This window comes from Schistocerca cancellata, chromosome 5 (genome assembly GCF_023864275.1).
Source record: "Schistocerca cancellata isolate TAMUIC-IGC-003103 chromosome 5, iqSchCanc2.1, whole genome shotgun sequence".
Lineage (NCBI taxonomy): Eukaryota > Metazoa > Arthropoda > Insecta > Orthoptera > Acrididae > Schistocerca > Schistocerca cancellata.
In genome coordinates, this window is record NC_064630.1 from 244,586,165 (window position 1) to 244,603,045 (window position 16,881).

Genomic DNA, 16,881 nt, shown 5'->3' on the forward strand with positions numbered 1-16,881 from the left:
GCACTGTTTCTCACACACCGACATAGTTACTTTACACACCACCATGTTATACGCTACAATTCGGAGTCCTTTAGCGCCAAAGGGCTGCAGATATGTAGACATGAAGAATAAAGATGTAGAATGTCAATGATGTTTATTTTATTTAAAAATAGTTTAAGAGTTTTCACATTAAAAATTCGGTTGTATTACTTTTCAGCACGCCCTCATAATTGGGCAAGGATAACAGATAAGTTGAAAGCATTAAAGATGGAGGATATTTAGTGTTTAACGTCCCGTCGACAACGAGGTCATTAGAGACGGAGCGCAAGCTCGGGTTAGGGAAGGATGGGGAAGGAAATCGGCCGTGCCCTTTCAAAGGATCCATCCCGGCATTTGCCTGAAGCGATTTAGGGAAATCACGGAAAACCTAAGTCAGGATGGCCGGAGACGGGATTGAACCGTCGTCCTCCCGAATGCGAGTCCAGTGTGCTAACCACTGCGCCACCTCGCTCGGCTGAAAGCATGAAAACTGAAGCAGAAAAGGATGAGAAACGCAGAGTATGTTTAGAATCGGATAGAGATCTGGGTTCCTTGTTGGGAAGAAGGAAAACAACTACTTTATGTCGAGAAGGAAGCTACGTCGATGATAATGGATGAAGCTATAATCTTTTGTTGAACGCAGACTGTTTTTGGATAGGTCTCAGGTAAAGGAGGGTCATATAGCTGAAATGAAGGTGTTGTGAAGGTACAGCCGAAATGTTTAATGTGTCCGACCTGGTATTGTAGTTATAAAATGGTTCCAAATTTCTTGCGTTTATTGGTTGTAACAGTCTGAATCACAAAATTACCTATGAGGCAGATAGGAAGACCCAAGCTAAATCAGTGTACGCAAACGGATTAATAACACAATAAAATTTTCAGGCTCTAGGTTGGCATTTTAAAGGGGGAGACTGCCTAATACCAAAATTAAAATTCTTCAGGTGTTATCAAAAACAGTTGCGAAAAACCTTATGATTTCCTGCTGATAGATTACAGCGACTGCTTGGCTGAATATTAAACTGAAAGGATGTATGCAGTTAGCGACGCACTGATGGGTGTAGAACAGATAATTGCAGTGATCAGACTGAATTACGATCAAGGATTTTCCTAACACGCCAGTGCTGCTATTCTACTGACCATAAGTTGTTAATAGAAGAGAGAGTGTTGGCTTCGTCTCTGGCTTTTTGAAGTGCTAGGATCATACCTCCGCAGACTCGAAGTTTGGACCTGCAATCGAGTGCAGTGGAGACCACTTGCAGAGATGCATTCAGTGCCAAGACCCATGTTGAAATCTCTTTTCTATCAGAAGTGAGTAGCCTGGTCTTTCCTTCCTGCCAAGACAACATGACCACTATCTGCCATCAGGGAACAACAAAGCGTAACTCTACCAGTCACAGCTTGTTTATATCGTCCAAGCCACTAAAAAACAATAAAAAAAATTTAAAAATCTGACAACGGCCACGTGAAAAACTACCATCACATAACCCGACCTTAATGCTGGTCTGGCTGATGAAGGTAAATCCTTGATAATCAATGGATGTACATAAAAAAACAGGAATTACGTTACCATTTATGCAAAAAAGATCGTTCACCTCTTTGCTATGGCCAGAGTTGTAGTTAAATGACAATAACAATTTTTGTTACTCTGCCCTTCACAAAAATGTGGTTCCTTGCCCATTCACTACTTGATAGCATACAATGTTCAGTGACTGAAGGTTCACTCATACTAACTTTCTACCAATTAGCCACATAGTTAAGTCAAAGAGTGTACGAAAAAGCACAAAACAAATCATTTATTATCCCAATGGGACTTTCCTTATGAAAGAACAGATATATCCCAAGGATGTCTTCATTGAAACGTTCGGCAAGTGATACATCTGAAATTTTAGCAAGGTTGTACACAATTAACACTCACTCACTCCATTACACCCTATGTACCTGACACGTACACGGCTGAGCGTGTTTCATGATAGGTTCGACAGCGCGACGGCGACGTTGTCTTCCTCTCTCCTGTTCCTCCAGCACGTGTTCCTCAACGGGTTAGTCGCGCTTCCTGTGCACGAGAGGTGATTAATTTCTTTTTGCAGCTGACAGACGCATTGCGCGTTTATAATGTTTCATTTTTTCTTTTACCCTTCAATTTCCTTTTTAGTATACGTTATGATACCTTGTAATTATAATTATTTATATGAAAACTGATTTGTGTACCTGATACGTATTCATGTATCTCTCTGGTACAACGCGTGTATTTATTTTAGTCTGACTATTCCAAATGTTCTGAGTAAATTTATTTTGTCCAAGCTACTCGTACATGATTTGTTCACTGGACTCGCATTCGGGAGGACGACGGTTCAATCCCGCGTCCGGCCATCCTGATTTAGGTTTTCCGTGATTTCCCTAAATCACTCCAGGCAAATGCCGGGATGATTCCTCTGAAAGGGCACGGCCGACTTCCTTCCCCATCCTTCCCTAATCCGATGAGACCGATGACCACGCTGTCTGGTCCTTCCCCAAACCAACCAAGCCCATAAACGAAAGTGTTGCCAACCTTAATGGGACGATGAAAACAAAACGACAAGACTCACCAAATATACGTGCAAAGGATGCAGCAAAAATTAATGCCTACAACACTGCGACTATTTTTGTATCAGTGGTTGTAAAATCGATCATGACAATGGTTCAAATGGATCTGAGCTCTATGGGACTTAACATCTGAGGTCATCAGTCCCCTATAACTTAGGACTACTTAAACCTAACTAACCTAAGGACATCACACACATCCATACCGAGGCAGGGTTCGAACCTGCGACCGTAGCGATCGCGCGGTTCCAGACTGAAGCGCCTTGAACCGCTCGGCCACACTGGCCGGACCGATCATGACAATGATGAAAGTCATTCAGAGTGACATTTTGTAAAAGTAGGGCTTCCTGGGAATATTCTTTTTGTTTCTTTTTTACTAGTGCTATTGGTACTAGTCAGGTTTAACTCTTTGACTGAATTTCTATGAACTAATTTATACAACAAGTTTATGCATAGTTTATTTCATAAATAACATTCGTAATTTGTTGTTGTATGTGTACTTTTCCACCTGGGAAATCCGAAACATAGATTTTATCTTATAATTAAATGTTTCCCTGAGACATTTAAGTCTCTTTCTATTATCTACGATAATGATCGAAGCAGACGAAATTAATTAAAATTTGTGCTGCTGCTGGGACTCAAACGCGGGTGTTCTTGCTTGGTATCCAGAAATGCTAACCATTACACCACTGCAGTACGATGGGTAATATTGCTGCACGAACTACCTAAGGTAATTTTAATTCATTTCGTCTGCTTCGATCATTATCATAGATTTTTTCAGTTAACTAAATGTTTTTCTCACCGATATGTGGCGTGTACTGGTATCCAATCGGGTGACGCGTGTAAAGAAGCGTTAAACACAAAAACATGGAAAGTAGCATTAAAAAAAGGACATACACTCCTGGAAATTGAAATAAGAACACCGGGAATTCATTGTCCCAGGACGGGGAAACTTTATTGACACATTCCTGGGGTCAGATACATCACATGATCACACTGACAGAACCACAGGCACATAGACACAGGCAACAGAGCATGCACAATGTCGGCACTAGTACAGTGTATATCCACCTTTCGCAGCAATGCAGGCTGCTATTCTCCCATGGAGACGATCGTAGAGATGCTGGATGTAGTCCTGTGGAACGGCTTGCCATGCCATTTCCACCTGGCGCCTCAGTTGGACCAGCGTTCGTGCTGGACTTGCAGACCGCGTGAGACGACGCTTCATCCAGTCCCAAACATGCTCAATGGGGGACAGATCCGGAGATCTTGCTGGCCAGGGTAGTTGACTTACACCTTCTAGAGCACGTTGGGTGGCACGGGATACATGCGGACGTGCATTGTCCTGTTGGAACAGCAAGTTCCCTTGCCGGTCTAGGAATGGTAGAACGATGGGTTCGATGACGGTTTGGATGTACCGTGCACTATTCAGTGTCCCCTCGACGATCACCAGTGGTGTACGGCCAGTGTAGGAGGTCGCCCCCCCCACACCATGATGCCGGGTGTTGGCCCTGAGTGCCTCGGTCGTATGCAGTCCTGATTGTGGCGCTCACCTGCACGGCGTCAAACACGCATACGACCATCATTGGCACCAAGGCAGAAGCGACTCTCATCGCTGAAGACGACACGTCTCCATTCGTCCCTCTATTGACGCCTGTCGCGACACCAATGGAGGCGGGCTGCACGATGTTGGGGCGTGAGCGGAAGACGGCCTAACGGTGTGCGGGACCGTAGCCCAGCTTCATGGAGACGGTTGCGAATGGTCCTCGCCGACACCCCAGGAGCAACAGTGTCCCTAATTTGCTGGGAAGTGGCGGTGCGGTCCCCTACGGCACTGCGTAGGATCCTACGGTCTTGGCGTGCATCCGTGCGTCGCTGCGGTCCGGTCCCAGGTCGACGGGCACGTGCACCTTCCGCCGACCACTGGCGACAACATCGATGTACTGTGGAGACATCACACCCCACGTGTTGAGCAATTCGGCGGTACGTCCACCCGGCCTCCCGCATGCCCACTATACGCCCTCGCTCAAAGTCCGTCAACTGCACATACGGTTCACGTCCACGCTGTCGCGGCATGCTACCAGTGTTAAAGACAGCGATGGAGCTTCGTATGCCACGGCAAACTGGCTGACACTGACGGCGGCGGTGCACAAATGCTGCGCAGCTAGCGCCATTCGACGGCCAACACCGCGGTTCCTGGTGTGTCCGCTGTGCCGTGCGTGTGATCATTGCTTGTACAGCCCTCTCGCAGTGTCGGGAGCAAGTACGGTGGGTCCGACACACCGGTGTCAATGTGTTCTTTTTTCCATTTCCAGGAGTGTATAACACATATACGGGATACCACAGAAATATTGCAACAACATCGAGAGGTTGTAGAGGGTGTCTTCAGGAATAAATCGAGGATTGGAACCCACGTCCAGAAACGTCATCCTACGGCGCTACAGAGCGTGAAGTGACAAGAGCCGTTGCTTGCAACTACGTCACCCCTTAGACAGCAAACGTGACTCTGTACGCTGGTGTACCGGAGGCGGAACGTCTCCCTATGTTGTTTGTTATTCAGTGACCATGTCTGATTGCCACAGTCCCCAATGGGGAAGATGGTGCTAAATGCCGTATAGACAGAGATTGTCTCCTATGAATGCAATGCTCTGTTGCCTTGGTGGGTGACGGTTTCGGATACACGTTTCCATCTGCAGTTTATTTTTCTCTTGTATACCGAAAAAAATTAGAGATTTTAGAGGGTTCCAGGAGAAAAATAAACTGCAGATGGAGATACGCGTCCAAAACCGTCGTCCACCGAGGAAAAAGGGCATCGCATTCATAGGAGACAACCTCTGTCTATACAGCAGTTAGCACCATCTTCCCTATTGGGGATTGTGGCAATCATTCACCATCAATTAATAACAGACAACATTTCGAGACGTTCCACCTACGGTCCGTCAGTGCACAAAGTCACGTCTGCTGCAAAGTGGTGGTCTAGTGGCAGACGCTAGCGCCTGTAGCTGTGACACTCTTTAGCGTAGTTAGGAGACGTTTCCAGACATGGGTTCTTGTGATAATGACAACAATGAACCTAGGTTTTAAGTGTGTCATCAAATGGTGTCGTGTGAAAATTATGACAAGTATGAATTACGTGTTAATACAACCAGAAAGAGAATTCATTATAAACACAAAGAAAGATAGACATCAACATCAACGTGCATCGGAAGAAAACATATAACACTAAATCTGAACCTGATCTGTGGCTAGGACCACTCTGTGCCGTCACACGAGAACTGTGGGCATTCACCTTCTTTGAACAGTGTGGTGAAGTGTTCATCGACGGACAGCTTTCAGTGCTGAGGGCTATGCATCATTTCGGTGCACCTCCATCTGGTCATGGCTCGCAATGTGTGTATGACACATCTGGCAAGTTCAGCATCGGCAGTACACAGGAGGTGGATCATTTCCAAGTCTGCTCAAGCATAGTTTCCAGGGGTGTCAGCGATGCTAGGTGTTACATCACTTGACCAATGCTGAAAAAACTGTTGCTTCAAATTCTCATCATGTCAACTTTATGGCAACATTTGCATCTGACCAGGAACAAACGATCTGCAGTTCCTTCTAAAGGTTAATGTGCTATTGGCAGTGTTTTTCGTTCATATTGTCAACCCTATTGTACTTGATATCACTATCACACCTGTTAACTGCTTCACTGTGCTGAGCTGTAACTGGTTGTGGAGCGGTGTTAACAAGTAGGTCCTCGCTATCCAAGGGTTTGAACTGAATAGGTTATGTTGATCAATACCAAGTGTGACAGCAGATAGCATTTAGGGTGTTCTCACTAAAAGAACAGAGGTGTGGTATGGGACTGTATTTTATTACAGACTGGCTTACTCACAGATCTTCCACAAAGAGGAAAGGTGAGTTTTCGGTTATCATAATGTAGACCCTTTAGGTTATAATTTCATAATTTCCTGTAAGTAAAAATGTCCATTTCGATACAGCACCAACTTGACGAGTAATCAGAGCACTCATAGTGGACTAGGTACCCTAGCAGACATCAACAGCTCTGTCGTCCTGGGTTGTGGTACAACCATGTTGTGATGGGGAACCTACGCCTGTGTTGTCTCTTGCCACTTTTCCACTGGAAGCTTCCAGCCGATTTAGTCGAAACCCTCCAGTCCTTCATTCGTGCACACATTGAAAGTGAAAGCGCCTAGCCCACTGTCGGTGGACAACCTTCTCTTTTTCAACCATCAGTTGGAGAGGCCGCTCGCTGCCCTGGTCTGCCTCACAGGTGGAGCATAGTGTTGTTGCATTCCTAGTCCTCGTTCGTGATCCTCCACAGTCCATGAAACCAGATTCAGTACAAAAACTTACTCTACTACACTATTGAACACAGCATATAAATATCTCTCAATGATAACAGTATGTAGACAAATTTATGTATAGAGTATTTTAATGAGACAAAAAATAAAATGTTTCCAAGTATGGCAGTGACAACGAATTCCCTTGTCTGATTTCTTATTACAAATATTATCATACGTACATGTAATATTTTACTTACAATCTAATTCACTGTCAGTGTCCCTTACTGTCAGTGTCTCTTAAGGCAATGCAATCATTCCTTGCCTTGGCCACGTGAATGTTTATTCTGCACGGTGTCTTAAACCTTTTGTGACAAATTGAAATATGTGATGGTCTGTCCATAATCGATTATACTGAGATTGGAAGCTAATGGTCAGAAATGCATATTTATTATGTTATGGATATACACAGCCTACACAGCATAACAACAACATAGCTCCTACTTGTTGTTAAAAGTGACGACCGGCAGTCTCAATGGATGGATGCCAGAGGTGTATGATGTTCTGCCACAGTATCACAAAGACCCTGGGTATCTGTTTTACCAGGAGACAGGCAGCTTGGACTCTAGCAAACAGGTCTTCATCCATTTCTACAGAACTTTCATACACAATCTTCACATAACTACAGAAGAAAAAGTTTAGAGGCTGATCGCACTGGTCATGGGACAGGACCCACCTTCCAATCCTACAATGAAGGCACCTATTATTCAGGTGCCTATGGACATTAACATCAAGGTGGACTGTTGCACCATCATGTTGACACCGCATCCTTTCACAGACAACAAGAACTATGGCAGCACATCTCGCAGGAATGCCATGTAACATGGACCAGTCAAATGGGGAGGCAGCAAATAAAGTTCCATTAGGTGATCTTGGATAATCCACACCCATACATTGACAGAGAATTTTTGCTGGTGACTACCGATGCGGGTGGTGCGAGGATTGTCTTCACTCCAGACATAGCGGTTGCAGCTGTGGAAAGCACCATCACGGATGAATGAGGCCTTATCCATGAGCAATACAAACTGCACAGAGTTCAGCGCTACAACTCAATGGTGGATAATCGACTGACAGAAGTGAATGCAGAGCTCAAACTCCGTTGGTCCCAGTGCTTGTTCACCAGTACTCTCCGAACTCTATTCTTTGAAATGTACTTTTCTCAGACAATCTGACAGGCTCTTACTGCTGGGTTGTCAGCCACACGATCCAATACCATCTCCTCAAAGTCTGGTGCTTGAACGTGTCTTTAGAAGGAACCTTCCCAGCTCTCTATAGCATGAATGACCCTGTCCCTTGTCAGTCGGTATCCATGGAGATAAACTTCTTCCACGTAGGACGATGCCTGTTGGGAAAGTATTCTCTGTATATTCATACTACTTTATGGGCATTACGACCTACTTCACCATACATTAAATGCATGCCTACCAATTCTTGTGGCGAGTAGTGTTTGATATTTGACTACGAGTCATGTACCGTACACAGTAACACACCTCACCATGGACACATCACAAGATGTCTGAGGCAATGGACAACTGGCACCAGGGTTATTGGTGTGCATGCAGCACAGGTCAGTATACTAGTGTAATGCATGCAGCCTTCACATGACACATGTGATATGAACTAAGTTGTGCACAGCATGTTTGTTTGGTGATCAGAGGTGTACGCTGTTTATCAGTCGCTGCCTGCTCCATTATACAACTGACATCCGGGATTTTTCTGGGAGTGCAGCAGAACTGCATGCATTGTTGCATTCTCTGAGAATGGCGGGCGTGTTTTAACAATTACTGTGAGCTACGGTGTGTATGTCCATTACAAATAAATACGCATTTCCGACCATTAGGTCCTTATCTCGATATATTCGGTTGTGGACCCACTATAACCTGCTTGAATATGACTCAAAAGGGTTGAGTCATCCTGTATACACGTTAAGATTAGTATAAGGTTAGTGAAGTTGTTAGTTTATTATTGTTAATCTACATCTTCTGTTTAAGCCACGCCTTAATACCTACCGACCTTAATTAGTTTTAAGCTCACCAAATCCAGTTAGCTACGTATGCCATACATGTAAACCGTAAATGATGCATGCTTAAGAGGGTTAATATCTTCGACTACTGCATATGAGCCGAGGTGTGCCATTATTTGTAACTGGGCGACACCACTATCTATTCCTGTTTACCACTCTGTTCCCTTTTCGCAAGTGCTTCCCGTGCCGTGTGCTTGATTTGTGAACGAATATCTCACAACACACAAAACTTTTGCAGCACACATTAAGCCCATTAAATAAACATCACTCTGAAAATTGCAGGTGAAGTTGAGCAGAGCTGCTCACTGCTTTCTGTATACCATATTGTGTACGTACCTTTGTAAGAGTGTACTCACTTCTTTTACTCATATAATCCTTATTATTTGATGATCTAGCATATTCAATAGTCTATGTCTGTCATCTCTGTTTTATAATTTACTGTCTGTTGTACATCCTCCCTCCGCTGAATGCTATTAGAAAACAGAAGACACATGACTTAGCCGTAGTTTACTATCACGTATCTCACAATACCCATGGAGATTGCGCTTTATCCTATTGTACACTCACAGATTCCTGATTTGAAGCACTTATCGATAGGATAAAAACGTAATTAGTATGTGCACACTAAAAGGCAGTTTCATATGTCTATCCTCACATCAGAATGTGTAAGACAGATGTAACACAGCTCTGGGCTCGTTTTGTGAGCAGCCTTTCGGTATATATTCTTCCACTATAATTAAATAGAATAGCCGAAGAACAGGTTCCCATGAACAAATGAGAATGAAAACGTATACAATAAATCGTGGTCATAATTCACCTACTTACATTCTACGAACCTGGATCTTGCACGATTCGACAAGACAGCCAAATGGAGACACACAATGAGGCTCCTTCGAATTCTGTCAAGCACTGATACTGCTGACTCACACGAATACCTTGCGTCCCCGTGTACTTAACAGTGATCACTCAACGTCTGACGTTGCTGATGCTCCTTATAGTCTGTCTGTAAACTGAAGAGCGAGCAGCGCTCTTGGTGGGGGAAGTGGCCTTTTCCGGAAGAACGCTGCCACCGGACTACAGGGGCACGCAAAATCTGTTGTAGCGGTGTAGATCGGCGTGCAGTGATATACGTTGTTTCTGTTCGTGGGATTTTAGTTGCCAGTGTCAGTTAACTTTGTATACTTACTGATATACTTCGATATAATCGTCTAGCATTGTAAGAAAATGTTCAGAATACGAAGAAGAGGAGGTATTTGCGGAGTAACGAGCGTTCGATCGTCTCTAATGTTAGTACAGCGTATGTTAAAGAGGCGACGCAAAAAGAACTGTTGGCTAATATTACTACTCCCAACCAAACGGTTGCAATTTAGGCAAACGTCAGCCTCTCCCAATAGGACGCATAAAGAAGAAACGCGGAAATAAGCCGCATGGTTTACTGGAATTGCCAAGAAGGAAATTAATAATTTTGTGAGGAAACCCATCGTTATAAAAAGTTTCAAAATCACGTAAAACCTTTGATGCTGATGGAACAGTAAATCTCTGTCTCGGTCACTATTCACCCGATTCTAAGACATATTGCTTAAAACATGTGCGCAGTAGCTATTGTAAACACTGCTGAAATTTCCTTCGAAACACATACCCTGATTCTGGACTTTGGTAAGAACTTTATTTGTTAGTCTACAGCAATGTTATACTCTTCAAAATATTCCCCATTACATACTACACACTTATGCCAGTGCTTTTTCCAATTCCCGAAACACTTTAGGAACTGTTTCTTCGGGATAGTTTATAGGTCTTCTAACTGAACATTTTTAATCTCATCCATACTTGTAAAACTGCTGCCCTTTAAGACCCACTTTGAAACGTTTATACCACTTGAATGCCCTTGGTTTACTCATAACAAGTTCACCAAAAGCAATATTCAATATTTCTAAAAATTTCATACATTTTATTCCATTCTTACAACAAAATTTGATACAGATTCTCTGAGCTATTTTTATACAAAACAAATTATCGTTGATGCTACCAAAACACATGTAATCTTTTGACAACTGACAACAGAGTAAATAGCCAATATGCATAACATTGTACATATACTTTAGAGACATGTTCACGAAGACAGTGACAAAAAAGGAGTGCAAATCGGACTAACACACAAAATTATAAATTTCTGCTTACTTTTTAAATACTCTTCATATTGCAAAAATTGTTAAGTTTCAATACAGTCCTTCAAAAAAACTTCTACCTTTCAGTAGAAACACAAAGTAAGAACAAACCTTAAATTCTACAGATTGATTGAGTTATGTGCGGTTCGTTTTACGAATAGCAATAGAAGAACATATACCATATTCACATGAACAGGCATTCGGTTCTATGTTTGTAGTAGAATCCTGACTTCCGTTCTTATGATAATATTATTTACTCTATTGTTCTATTTGGAAAGAATCTATCGTCTTTTGTATTCATTATGGTATTAATGCATTTGTCTAAAAACAAACGCAGCCGAGACGTATCTGTGTACGGCGTCGCCACAGATTTAAATCGCGCGTCGCGGCAGGGCCGGTACTACGTTGCGAAACAGCTTGTAGAATCGCCTTGTGACGTAGCTGGGTTACAGAGTGGGGTCTCGCTCGCTCGCTCTTCAGTTTACCGACAGACTGTATAAACCCCACCAAGAACGAGAACAACACTAAACACGAACAACAGTATTGCATTCTGGTGGCCATTCTACCATGTACAGATAACAGCAAATCCAATCATTTACGTACCTGACAAAGGGTGTGTACGTACACGAATTTACAGTAACATTAGACTACTTTTTGTCAGGCAGAATTGTTAAAAAAAGGCAGTAGGGTCACATCTCGAGTACGAATTCAAAACATTTATCTCTGGGCAGAACCATTTAGGGGAACTGTGGTCGGAGTTCAGGAGATAAGTTTAGCAAGTATTGCTTAGATATATAGGTAGTACAACAATATGTAATGGAAGAAACCCTCCACGGTATACAGTCTCTGTAAGGAATTTTCTAATGAAGCGTCAACTACTGTACAACAGGAAAAGAGATGCTAAGTGAAACGCGTTTGGCTGTCAAAAAATTAATGCAATTAAGTCTTCGACTATTGGAGCTGAATCTTATTGAAAGATTTCTCTCATAATCATTAGAAATTCTGGTCCCTTGGGAAGACTGCCAGTTGCACCAAACTGATGTCCAGACGCTCGTGGATGACACTGGAACTTTAATTGAGGGGACCAAAGAGAAAGCATCAATGCTGAATTCCGCTCTCAAATATCGCTTCACAAAGTTAAATCCAGGAGCACGTCAGTTAAACTCTTGCAGCGCTGTAAAGATAGGTTATATATTACCTTACATATTAGTACCAGTGGCGTTGACAAATTGCTAAAATAACAAAAACCGAACAAAGCCCGATTGCCTGATGGAATCTCAGTCACATTCTATACAGAATTTTCGGCTTATTTAGGCCCTCTTATAAACATAACACTCTATGGATCCCTCTAACGAAAAGTTGTGTTCAGTAGTTGAATGAAAGCACATGCCACCCACCTCTACAAGACTGATCCATGAAACTATCGTCAAATATTTTGAGGTCAAACATACCTCGAACAGGCTGACCTGCTTGCCGACCAAAATGGACTCCGAAACCATGTCATCCGAAACCCACATGTGTTTTTCCCAGCCAGCCGAGCGGTTCTAGGCGCTTCAGTCTGGAACCGCGCGACCGCTACGGTCGCAGATTCGAATCCTGCTTCGGACATGGATGTGTGTGATGTCCTTAGGTTAGTTAGGTTTAAGTAGTTCTAAGTTCTACGGGACTGATGACCTCAGATGTTAAGTCCCATAGTGCTTAGAGCCATTTGAAGCATTTGAAACCACTAGTTATTGATAAGAATACTAAGACAGTGCAGAATCTTCAGAGTTGCATGAAGATGATGATGATGATGATGATGATGATGATGATGAAAGAAATTTCCAAACGTCTATTTTATGTTTTTTGAGGGTATTTTTGTTCTGTCGTTACAACTACAAAAAAATGCGTGTTTTTCTCATCAGTCGTGTTTCGCTTTATTGAAGTAAAGCGACAGTGGTCTGCAATTGAAGATATTTATAGTTTCATTTGTTTTATGGATCGAAAAACAATTCGTTGGTAAATGTTTGGTTTGTACTTTCCATCATTTCTGCTTGGTTTTTCTCTTACATCGGAAATGCCGTCTACTAGCACGTTTTGGGTCCCTTTCTTCGTTAGGCGTTGACAACTGTGGTCTAACTGTACCCTGCTTTGCAGAACTATGCATTCTTGACGTTTAACACAACATAATTTCGTACAACACCGTTCAGTGTTTATTTGTATGCTTCTAAGTGTGTACCGTGTTTTGAAGTGTTGCCAACATCGCCACTAGTGTTTCTTTGATCTACATTTTTCTTTTCTCTTTGTAGTTCACTATACGTCTATTAGTCTATTTACGTTACTGTGTATTTATATACTGTGGAAGAGAAATGTAGTGATGGACTATAAATTTTGTGCAGTGAGTGGGCAGTAGGGGAGGAAGGGGGGAGGGGGAGGAGTAGAAGTAAAGATGAAGAGACAGTACGTGCATGGAGAGTGAGTTGGAGGAAAAAGGTGAGAGGCAAATTGGGGGTAGGGGGTTGAGTGAGAGAAGTATGGAAAAGGCCCTTTTTCTCTTTTTAAGTGAATTGTTCAGCTGTTTTATTTATTTGGTCATTGAGCAACTGTTTACCGGGTGATCAAAAAGTCTGTATAAATTTGAAAACTTAATAAAACACGGAATAATGTAGATAGAGGGGTAAAAATTGATACACATGCTTGGAATGACAGGGGTTTATTAGAACAAAAAAAAGTATTGCTAGACGCGTGAAAGATCTCTTGGTGATGATCGTGTGCTCAGCCGCCACTTTCGTCATGCTTGGCCTCCCAGGTCCCCAGACCTCAGTCCGTGCGATTATTGGCTTTGGGGTTACCTGAAGTCGCAAGTAAATCGTGATCGACCGACATCTCTAGGGATGCTGAAAGACAACATCCGACGCCAATGCCTCACCATAACTCCGGACATGCTTTACAGTGCTGTTCACAACATTACTCCTCGACTATAGCTATTGTTTAGGAATAATGGTGGACATATTGAGCATTTCCTGTAAAGAACATCATCTTTGCTTTGTCTTACTTTGTTATGCTAATTATTGCTATTCTGATCAGATGAAGCGCCATGTGTCGGAACTTTTTGAACTTTTGCACTTTTTTGGTTCTAATAAAACCCCATGACATTCCAAGCATGTGTGTCAATTTGTACCTCTCTATCTACATTATTTCGTGATTTATTCAGTTTTCAAATTTATACTGACTTTTTGATCACCCGGTACTTTGTGTTAATGCTTTTTGTCTATGAAATCTTTTTGGAAAGGGAGCAGGTGTCTGCCTTTACTGATTCTTATGAAGTTCTTATCTTTTTCAGTAGTGCTTGGTCTATGGTATTCCTGTTTAAGATGCGTTGAAATGTTGAATGATCCGTATCGTATTTCCGTTCTCTTATGTATTCTTTATATCTTCATGTCCTGCCAGTCATGCCAACTGAACTGATAGGTACCAGATCCACATTAGGGGCTGCTGGCTACGGCTTGCACTGGTGGATCCACGTTATTCTGTAACAGATGGGCGCATTGTCATCTGAACGTTACTTTTGTGTTATTGCAGAGACGAACGTGACGCTGAGTGGCAAGCTGTACATCGTCCCTCGTCGCGATTGGCTGGCTATGCCGCGGCTGGACCCCCCGGACTACCTGCATCCGCCGGTGCCCTACGTCATCATCAGCCACTCGGCCACAGAGGGCTGCGACACGCAGGCCGCCTGCACGCAGATGGTGCGCTACATCCAGACCTTCCACATGGAGAGCCGGCACTGGTCCGACGTCGGCTACAACTTCATGGTGGGCGGCGACGGATACGCGTACGAAGGCCGCGGCTGGACTGTAATCGGGGCGCACACCTACGGCTACAACAACCGCAGCATCGGCCTCAACATGATCGGCACCTTCATCAAAGTGCTACCCTCGGAAGCGCAGTTGGTCGCACTGCGCCAGCTCATAGAGCTGGGCGTTCGGGAAGGCTACGTCGCCGAGAACTACAAGCTGCTGGCGCACCGGCAGCTGTCCGCCACCGAGAGCCCAGGCACCAGGTTGTTTGAGGAGCTGAAGACGTGGCCCCACTGGTCCCAAACCCCGTGAGCCTTCCTTTCACCTTGTGAAACATTCGACTTTTCTGAAGTTGGGCCCCTTATCCTTGGTCTGGTGAACATTGGAAATCTATGACGTCAGGACCCAAGTCCTCTGAGGCGACAAATCAGCTCTGGTGCATATTGGATATGACTGACGCCAGTTTCCTGAAACATAAGTCATGATCCTTACTGGTCACCTTTTACGAGGCCATGGGGCAACAACATCTAAACAGGCTAACTCAGAGGTGCAAGAGTCAAATACAATAACATAGTAGAGACTATGCACGTTCTTATGCAGACTTACGCAGCCATTGTAACCGAACGTAAAATCTTCTGGGCGATCAGGCGTGTTATTTTAGCGTTGTGCTGCTTCTACAAACTTCAAGTTTTATCCCTTATTCAGCGAGCTTCTTCACAAGACTTTTTGTTGCTTCAGGTTGTTGAGAACTGTCGAAAGCCAGTGAGGATAAGCACCGGTGTTCTTTCTGAAGAAATGGCATTAAAAATTCCCACGGCTCCGCCTTACAGACCATGTTAACTGCTCGGTGTTTACCTATTAATAGTGCGCTACCTACAACTCAGATTTTCATGGATAGTCATCGCTATTAATCAAGTGCCCAAAAAACAATTAAGGGGATAGGACGTCAAACGGGCCGACTTGGAGCAGGAGAGGCACCACAGGACATTTTAATTTCTACTGTCTATATTTTTACAAAAAAATCCATAAAACTTTGTCAGCATGACCAGGAAGGATTGAGGACTCACACTCATAGCAGTTGAAGTCCAAAAACGTAGCAAAATACCTTTCTTTTACATGTGAAGTTTCATCATTTTTTCACTTACTACTGGCTGTATTTGTTTCTGTAGGTACACTTTTCTTCCTAAGTAAGAGAGATTCTTCGATGAATTTTGCACAACATACAAGCAGTACTTACAGGTGTATGAAACTCTAGAATTTTCCAAATCTATTAAAAACTGTGGTAAAAATTGAGATAATTAACTATAAAATTTGAGTTTTTCTAAACATGAAGTTTAAAATGTAACAGGTCATTCATTTTTTCATAAATTAAATCAACTCTAGAGTTTAATACACATGTAACTATAGTTTCTATGCTGTGCAAAATTCATCGAAGAATCTTTCTTACTCAGGAAGAAAAGTGTACCTATAGCAAGAAATGAAGCCAGTAGTAAGTGAAAAAATGATGAAATTTCACATGTAAAAAAATGTATTTTGTTACGTTTTTGAGGTTCCACTGCTATGAATATAAATCCTGAATCCTTCCTGATCATGCTTTCAAAGTTTTATGAATTTATTTGTAAAAGTATAGACAGTGGAAATTAAAATGTCGGCCCGTTTGACGTCCTACCCCCCTTAAACTGGCTTACCAGCGGTATGCTGAGTATTTGTACCCAGTAACAACTGGTTCACTCTGCTGGAGAAATCAGAAGACCGCTGAAGAAGATCCCAAAAGAGGGGTCGAAACAATGAATTTGTAGACAGAGTAAAAGGGATTAATGATGCAGCCTCATCAGCGACGAGATTTCACTTCCAATTGCCGCTTAATTATCACACTGAATGCACCAACTACGTTCACACTGCGATAGTGTTTTGAGTGACGTTCGATCCTTCAAATTCAGAGACTTGTTAGATCACAAATGCATTGG

At 43.0% G+C, this 16,881-nt stretch overlaps 1 protein-coding gene across 3 annotated transcripts in view; it reads left to right on the forward strand.

The window, feature by feature from the left end:
• LOC126188094 (peptidoglycan-recognition protein LC-like) overlaps positions 1-16,558 on the forward strand; it is a 613,402-nt gene extending 596,844 nt beyond the window's left edge. For all 3 annotated transcript variants that reach the window (XM_049929553.1, XM_049929556.1, XM_049929557.1), the window contains one exon: positions 14,697-16,558. In XM_049929553.1, coding sequence (XP_049785510.1) covers positions 14,697-15,226 — 530 coding nt within the window. In that variant the 3' untranslated portion in view covers positions 15,227-16,558. The remainder of the gene's footprint in view (positions 1-14,696) is intronic.
• The last annotated feature ends 323 nt before the right edge of the window (positions 16,559-16,881 follow it).